Source organism: Leptonychotes weddellii, chromosome 3, assembly GCF_054177405.1.
Source record: "Leptonychotes weddellii isolate Sample4059 chromosome 3, ASM5417740v2, whole genome shotgun sequence".
Taxonomy (NCBI): Eukaryota; Metazoa; Chordata; class Mammalia; order Carnivora; family Phocidae; genus Leptonychotes; species Leptonychotes weddellii.
The window spans coordinates 32852405-32861313 of NC_138371.1; the positions used below are offsets into that span (position 1 = coordinate 32852405).

Sequence of the window (8909 nt, forward strand, 5' to 3'; positions counted from 1 at the left end):
CCCGCATCGGGCTCTCTGCTCAGCAAGGGGTCTGCTTCTCCCTCTGACCCTCTTCCCTCTCGTGCTCTCTGTCTCTCATTCTCTCTCTCTCAAATAAATAAATTAAAAAAAAAAAAAATCTTTAAAAAAATAAAAATAAAAAATAAAATGTGAACTCAACTATTCTTAAAGGCTCTGGGAGGACCCAGAAAGTTAGGCACTGATCCGAGTATAGGAAATGTGGTCCTTGTCTTTGGAGTTGACATAACGCCTAACTACGGACCGTCACCGTAGCCTTTTAATTATGTACTATTGCTGCTGGTTTTGTAACGTGTGAGTAGTGGCTGAGGCCCCTCTCCAGGATCCAGCAATCCTCTTTCCTCGCCATGAAGCCTATCTCATGTAGGCCTATGACTGGAGCAGGAGCAAGTTGTTAATGACAGTCTTCTCGGTAGAGCTTTCCTTCTTTGGTCAAATTGAAGAGGTTCGTAAATAACTATTAAAATGGGAACTTATTTCATGCAGAGAGACGATGTTGAAGAAGCAGTTATGAAGATCAAGAATAAGCTTGCCAAAGTAGGATCAACTGACAAAACTAAAACAGTTTAGTTACAAGTTTGGTGTCCTTTGTTCAAGGAAAACAATCCAGGGATTGGGAGAGTATGGTACCTCACAAACAGTGGAGCACCACTTCTGAAGGATTTGGGGCAAGATCAGGTTTTATAGATCATTAGAAGGGGCAACACAAAGAGGGCATGGTTGTCTGGGGTTGCACACCTGACCTTATTTGTAGAGCCAGAGTTGGCTTGGTGTTTGGGGATTGGCCGACGGGAAGTACTGTGCTTCTGGTCAAGTGGCACATTTACAGGGACTCAGAAGTTCAGTCTGCTGACGTGGCGCCCCGGGCAAGAGCAGCTCCATGTTGGGTCTAGAAATTTATTTGAACACTAGAGGTTTTTTCTGTTTTGTTTTGTTTTCATTTTTTAAAAAAGATTTTATTTATTTATTTGACACAGAGAGAGAGACAGCGAGAGAGGGAACACAAGCAGGGGGAGTGGGAGAGGGAGAAGCAGGCTTCCCGCCGAGCAGGGAGCCTGACACAGGGCTCAATCCCAGGACCCTGGGATCATGACCTGAGCCGAAGGCAGATGTGTAACAACTGAGCCACCCAGGCACCCCTGTTTTCACTATTTAATGAGTGGGGAATATGCAGAGATAAAAGAGAAGTTTAAGTTAATTATAACAACTAGAAAACCTGAACAATTAAGGATTAAAAAACAAATTAGGGAGTGTGTGCAAAACAGAGTATTAATAGTTTATAGTGATACTGAGGTCCATCTGTGTGAGTATAAAATAGTCATTTAAAATTCTTCATTTAAGAAAAATGTTACATCTTTAAGTTAATTTGGAAGTCTTGTATTTTTTTAAAAACATTATTTAAGGATCAATATCAGGGCTGAAAGAAAATAAATGAAAGTTCTTCCTAATTTTATGAAGTATTGATTTTCTGACTGAAAACCAACTATTTCTCTGTTACACTCTTAAGGGTAATTATGAGGCTGATGGTAATAATTACTATCATTTATTGAATGTTTGCCCTAAGCTTGAGGTGGACAAACTATGGCCCATGGCCAAATCTGATCCGCCACCTGTTTTTGTAAATAAAGTTTTATTGGAACACAGCCACCCTCATTTGCTTATCTGTTACTTATGGCTGCTTTCACACTACAAAAATAGAGTTGTCATTGCAACAGAGACTGTATGGCCCTGCAAAACCTACAATATTTACTATCTGGCCCTTTACTGAAAAAGTTTGTCAACCTCTGATTTAAGGTAAGCACTATTCTTTGCATACATTATGTTACTTAATTCTTACAACATCTCTAGGAAGTTAGTGTCTTATCCTTCTTCTTTTAGATGATGGAATTGAGGCTTAAAGATGTTATTGCCTTGTACAGGGACACCCAGTTAAGTGGAAGAGTCTGGACTTGGACCCATGAGGTCTGATTGTAGAGCCTGCACTTTCTCACTGAGTCCAGTTTCTTTGCCATTAGGCTTTAGAGAGGTGGCATATCATGCTGGTTAACAGCAGGGAAGGCTCTGGAGCCAGATTGTTTGAATGCAAATGACCTTGGGCAACAAACGTCTTAACTTCTTTGTGCCTCAGAATATAAATGTCAGCACACCTTACTATTATTAACCTCTTGTTTTGTAAATGAGATCCTAAATCTCCAGAAATTCTTTTAAGTTTGCCAAAGACCTGAATTTACAAATGACAACAGCAGTACTCCAAAGGTAGATAGACCACACATACTTCAGAGAGATAATGGCTTTTGAAAGGTGAAATCCTGAGTCAAATGTTAAATTTTTTTTTCCTTAATTTTAATTATCAGGTCCTTCATAGGCAGCAGTCTCAGCCAGCCAAGGAGAGTTCCCCCCCCAGAGAAGAAGCTCCTCCCCCACCTCCTCCGACGGAAGACAGTTGTGCCAAAAAGCCCCGGTCTCGCACAAAGATCTCCCTGGAAGCCCTGGGGATCCTCCAAAGCTTTATCCATGATGTGGGCCTGTACCCTGATCAGGAGGCGATCCACACGCTTTCTGCTCAGCTGGATCTCCCCAAACACACCATCATCAAGTTCTTCCAGAACCAGCGGTATCATGTGAAGCATCACGGGAAGCTCAAGGAACACCTGGGTTCTGCGGTGGATGTGGCCGAGTATAAGGACGAGGAGCTGCTGACGGAGTCCGAGGAGAATGACAGCGAGGAAGGCTCTGAGGAGATGTACAAAGTGGAGGCCGAGGAGGAAAATGCGGAAAAAAGCAAGGCCGCGCCTGCTGAAATTGACCAGAGATAATGTGAACTCCTACCAGGCAAAGCAATATATCGGTCCAAGGATTTTCTGTTTTAATTTCTTTAAAAACATTTTTTTTTTGCTTTATTTTATTTTTATCTTTTTTTTTGGTCTGTTTTGTTTTTCTTACCTTTTTTGACGTTTCTTTGTTGCACAGGATACACCTATAGACTGAATAAGTTCAGTATTTCCGAATCAGACATCGCCTTGGCAAAGACACTAAAGTGTTACACTTTTGCAATTGACTGGATCATAGTAATTATAATCACAGGAGACTCTGCCTTCATTATCCTTGCACTTATGGAAGAGACATCAGGCAAGTTCCAGGATGAAAAGATCTACAAAACAAATGAAGGAAGTTACAAGTGTGTGTGTATATGTATATGTATATATCTATATATTTACATATATATATTAAATTGCATGGGACAGAGAACTTTACAATCCGAAAGAATAGACTGTGAAATGAGTTCTTAAAGAAGAGACTTGTTTATGTATTAAAAAAAAAAAAACCACTTCACAGTGAGTCGCTTTGGCTTTTTGATAAACTGCGGCCTGCTCTCAGGGTGGGGTGACTATTTTTGAATTCCTATTTATTTTCTGTGTTTGTCCCTGATTTTTTTTTTTTTTTTTTTTAATTCTATGGCTTCCTATCTGGCAGCTTGATGGGTAATTTTTGAGGTATGTATTTAACAAAATAAATCAACACTGCCAAAAAGAAAGAAGAAAGTAAAGTGGAAAAAAAAATCAGGGCACCTTAAAATGATACAAGTCAAATTGCTCTTAAGACACAATGCACACTTAAAATGACTCGATATGTTCCGTTATTCAACTTGTCATTCCTGTAGTGAACAGATGCATTTCTGTGGAATTCCAAATGAATAAAACTGTAATTCAGTACAGAGAAAACTTGTCCTTTAAGTGCAGTCTTGATAAAATGACATTTTGACGTTGGACGTATGGAATTCATAGTTTGAGCCACGTTTTATTGTGAAACTTACTTACCTGTTCGTGGCTTCAAATCTTAAAATTAATAAGCCTGCTCATTTAAAAGTTGTTTGTTGTTGCTGTTTTCTCTTTTTTTCTTTCTTTTTTTTTTTTAAATAGAAAATAGTTCAATGTAATGTTAAGTTAGAAGTTGCTGCCCAGTTAAAGGGGTTCCCTCCCAAATAAATCTCCATCCTTCCATCTCCCAAAAGATGTTTCTTATTTCTGTTTCACTTGGGGCTTCCTCTTCTTCGTACACATTCCATCCACCTAACCCAGCGTTTGTGGTCCCTGCTCTCATGCCTCATCCTTTCCCTGGTATGGCAGCCTGAACAAGAACCTGTTTTTGAATCATTGTGCAGCTCCAGGCAATAGAGTAAGCGAAGCGATTTCAGTGGAATCACATACTCATCATAAATGGAAACATCTTCTCAGTTACCTACATAGCAATTACCTTACGTAAAGCAGAACTAATGCCGACTGGCTGTTTAGTGGAATGAGCATTAAAGCTGCAATCTACTATAGCTCTCCAAACCTCCTGTAGCTTCCTCTCAGAAGCACCAGTAGCATTACTTCCCACTTCTACTTAGAGTAATTGCAAGAGGTGACCTCACCTTCAGGACCTAATCCCTGCTTCAACGTGGCCATCAAACAGTCCCACACGGTTGGATTTTTTTTGGAGTCGTGCTCTCATGCAACCTTGTCAAAGACCTCATGCAATATCACTTTGAAAGTTATTTTCTGTTTACTACACAAACATTGTAATATAACTGTTAATACTATTTATATATTTGAAAGGTATAAAAGGTAGGAGTTAAAAAAAAAAACCTCTATGTGTAGATATTAACTCAGAACTTACAATATACAGGGAGAAGACATGTTGCAATACAAGCTAATTCTAGCTGCTCAGTAACCTCTGGAGTTTTTAAAGGGACACTTTCCTGTACTTTTTCCAGTAATGATGTTGAAAAAATTCTCTTGACACGAGCGTCACATACCTTTGCAAAAGGATGGTGGTTTGCAGTTAAGCCCTGGGCCCGTCCTTCTGCTTCTGTAGTATGCTGCAGCTTTAATCCGAAAGTCCACGCTTGCTGCTTCCTGATCTCCGAGTTACTCTTTCCAAGTTGTCTTCTTACACTGTTGCTGAAGGTCACTCTGTACATGTAATGGAAACTGATTTTGCCAAGCTCTTACAAGGTGGTTCATCTATCGATGGCATCCGCATTTGGTATCTTTTACACTTCAACCAAAAATTTATTAGGTATTTTTCAATGCTAAGTCTTGCCTTTTATTTTTTAATTTCACTGCCAAGTTTGCAGTGATTCTAAGTGAATCTGTGGGCATTTTAGCCTGTGGTCTTGCCAGATCTTTGCGAATTACAATGCATATATGTCTATTTATTCAATATCTGTCATATAATATCTATTTGGAAGAAGAAACTTTCTCTTGTAGTGCCTCTTGACAAAGCACAATTTCCCGCCTTTTTTTTTTTTTTTGTGAAATGAAAAAACAAATTGTGTTTTATTGCGGTATCAACAATGTGAATAAGGATTAACATATTGTAAATGTTCTTTTTTCCATGTAAATCAACTATCTTTGTTATCACTAAGTGATAATTAATTTTTAACTTATGTGCATTGTTAGGCTGTTAGAATTTTTTGGTTGTTAAAATAAAACGCATTCAATAAATACGACTTCATTTGTCAAGTATTTTACTGGGCATTGCCTTCTTTCCCATTTAACTTTTCATGTGGAGTGAGACCTGGTGAGCGTCAGAAAAACCCACTCTCTTATTTTAGAAGTAAGGGAGCAGCACCTGCAATTACAGATGTTTGAGCCCTGTACTAGGTATGGAGTTAATTGTACATGTGAATGCGTGTACATCTCTGTGTGTTTAGAAACGCACGCATGCTCACATTCTGGAGCTGGCAACGGGGAAAGCCATTGCGCCAAACATTTTGTCGTATACAAACAAAACTCAAATTTATGGGCTTGCTTCTTTATTTTTCTAGTGAATATTTTCTGTTTATAATTAAAAACCCACAAATGACTGCGTGTCAGGAGTCTTTTGGAGCACATATGTCCATGGTTAATGGACATAATAAAAGTCTTTTATATTTAGAGCTGGGGTACCATAATGTGTGCATAGAGGAATGCCGGAAGGATTGATGTATCTGAGAAATGTGTGAAAATGATTTTTTAGAAAGTGCTTACAATGGAAAAAATTGCTCAAAAGACTCAAGTTAATAAGGAAGGAGCAAGTGCTTAGCTTTAGAACTGGCAAAGACAAAGTCAATTAAAAAGTGATTTTATTTTCTTTTGATACTGTAAATTGTCTTTTGTGTGCGCAGTTGTGTGTGTGTGTGTGTGTGTTTTGCATTTGGTTGACATACAGATGTGATTTTTCTTTCCTTTCTTCCTTAGTTTCACTTGCCTTTTTTTTTTTAGTTAACAGCTCACAGACCATGTAGAGAGGTTTTAAGGACAGTTTGTGAATACTGGATATTTGCAGAAAAGCAGACAGCCCCAAAGCACAGAGTTCTGAAGGTTTTTAAAGAAAAATTAGAGGCTCCATACAAAGCAAAACACATTATTTATGCAAATGTAAATGAGTTCTGTGTTTGGGATAAAGACTTGGAAGGAACGCACGTGTAAGATAACTGACTTTTAGCACAAGTAACTTCTACACGCATGAGGTTGTGTTTTTAGGGGTCCACCGTCATCATAGGTGACAAACTCCAGAGTGAGAGGCTCCGCCCACAAATGGATTGGCTTCTGCCAGAAGGCGGTTTCTGCGCGAGCAACTTCTCTTTCCAAGAAGGAGTATGAGTTATCTTGACTCTGTATGTTGTCATATTATAGCATCTGAGAGCCATCACTCCATCAGTTGAGTTTTTGTCTTTTTAAAATTTTTCTTAGAGGAGATCTTTTCCTTTACTGTTATTTCCCTTTCTATAAAGGTTTAAATAAAGATTTAAAAGTCCCTACATTCTTTCTAAAGGCCCATCATGGCACAATGAGACAGTAAACATTTATTAAACATGTACTGTATGTCAGATAATTTGCTAGGAACTGAGGTGACAAGGGAAAATACATGACTTGGCGTTCTCCCCTCAAGGAGCGTATAACTTGTTAGAAAGGTTTAATATAAGTCCAGGAAAAGTGAAATAGTCATACAGTGGTTGTCTCCAGGCAGAGATTTATTTGTTTAGTGAGCGGTACAAACATGTGCTATGAATTTGGAGAAGGAAATGATAATTATTTGTGAGCTGGAATGGTCTTGAAAGGTGGATCACTTAGGATTGGCTGCATATAATGGGGGGGGGGAGTAATTATGATGCAGACAAGGTAAAAATTTACCTGTTTCTTACAAGAAAGAAATTGCTGAGGTAAACTGGCTTCATGAAGTTGTCAGGGACTCACACACTCCCAGCTTCACTTTTCCTGGTGTTCCCATGTTCCTTCTTTCTCATGGTCCAAAAAGATTGCTAGAGCTCTCACCATCACACCCACCTTCCAGACATCGAGATGGAAGGAGGAGTAAAGAATGGCATACTCCTTTTCTTTTGTGGAGGCTCCTTCAAGCCCTACACCTGAATGCAAGGGAGATTAGTAAGTGTTTCTAGCTGTTCTATTAATTCCAGAGACAAGGAGGGTTGTGGATATTGGGTAGGCACCTAACAGCCTCTGCCACAGAGGATATCGGGAAAGATGTTGAACATAATTGATAGGAAGAGGTTAAGTGAAAGGTGCATTTGCTCGGCAGTTACTCCCTGTACCTTGCACCTCCTTCTCCTGACCACCCGGAGTTCTTTCCCTGGTCAAATTTAAGGATCAACCCAAGCCACACTTCTTCCAGGAAGCCCTTCTTGATCTGCTGTGCCAGTGTGCTTACAAATCCTTCTATGCTCACACGGTGCCCGAGTATCCCACCGTCACAGGACTGTCACAGGACTTGTGGCACATTGTGGTTGCTGTGGTTGCTCGCTGGGAAGGTGTGGAGTCTTTCTTTGCATCCATGCATGCAGAGGACAGGGGTAGGCAGGGGGAGGTGACACAGGTCCCGTGGAGAGAGGTGTGACAGTGTTTCTTGGGATGAGCATGCCCCCAGGACTGGCATGTTGAGTCAGAGACAGAAATGAAGGCTGAAACATGCAATGGGGGACAGGTGATTTCAAAAGCTGCCTATCCACTGTTGCCAAGGACATAGTGGAGCCAGGGTGGGAAGCCAGGTCTGCATGCCTCCACAACTTGCGTTTTCACCCTGGTATTGCACCACCTCTTGTTTTCATGTCCTAGAATGTCCTAGAAAGACTGTATGAACTGAACATCAATTTATTGGCCAGCATACTTTATGTGAGATGACCTTTTGACTTCTCTTAACACACTTCTTCATAATCTTCATCTGAGTATGACATTTCCGATGGAATTTTGTCCTGAAAGCAAAGCCTATTTTTAAAAAACACCATGCTCTGCTAGTAAAACTGTCCCAGAAGAATCTAGAAGTAGCTTCTTCAATGACATTTTAAAAGGTTTAAAGTGTTACCTTCACATATGGAGAAATAATTACAAAAATAATCCATTAACACTGTAATAAATAGTGCAGAGCAATGATTAATTAAAGAGAGAACTATAATTTATTCACTATCCATTAACAGGCATAATCCCATTTTAACATAAAACAGCAGAGACGAAAGGAATTCTGGGAGGCTCAGTGACAGCTTTGGACTGAGCGTTCCTCGGGACCCTCCCTCAGCTTAAGGAAGAGTTAAGAAGAAAAATTATAATTCAGCCTGTCTCCAGTTGACTGTGAAGAGGCAGTGCCCTATCCTAGTACCTATTCTCAACAGTTTTGCAGCTTAAGTTGTTTTTCAGACCCACAGTCTCCTCTGTGGGGAATGAAGCTAATAATTCACGTATCTCAGAATTGTTATTATTAAAGAGGTGGAAGCATCTAGAACAACCTCTTTTTTGATTTCCTCTCTCCTTCTAAGAGAGAAAGAGCAGGATATAATAAAATGTTATAAATGACTTAAAATAATTCAGATGAGTTTTAAAGTAGAATCAAGTCTGATGTTTTCAAAAAGTTGG

At 39.6% G+C, this 8909-nt stretch overlaps 1 protein-coding gene across 2 annotated transcripts in view; it reads left to right on the forward strand.

The window, feature by feature from the left end:
• SATB2 (SATB homeobox 2) overlaps positions 1-5507 on the forward strand; it is a 193675-nt gene extending 188168 nt beyond the window's left edge. For both annotated transcript variants that reach the window (XM_081813908.1, XM_081813907.1), the window contains one exon: positions 2373-5507. In XM_081813908.1, coding sequence (XP_081670034.1) covers positions 2373-2834 — 462 coding nt within the window. In that variant the 3' untranslated portion in view covers positions 2835-5507. The remainder of the gene's footprint in view (positions 1-2372) is intronic.
• The last annotated feature ends 3402 nt before the right edge of the window (positions 5508-8909 follow it).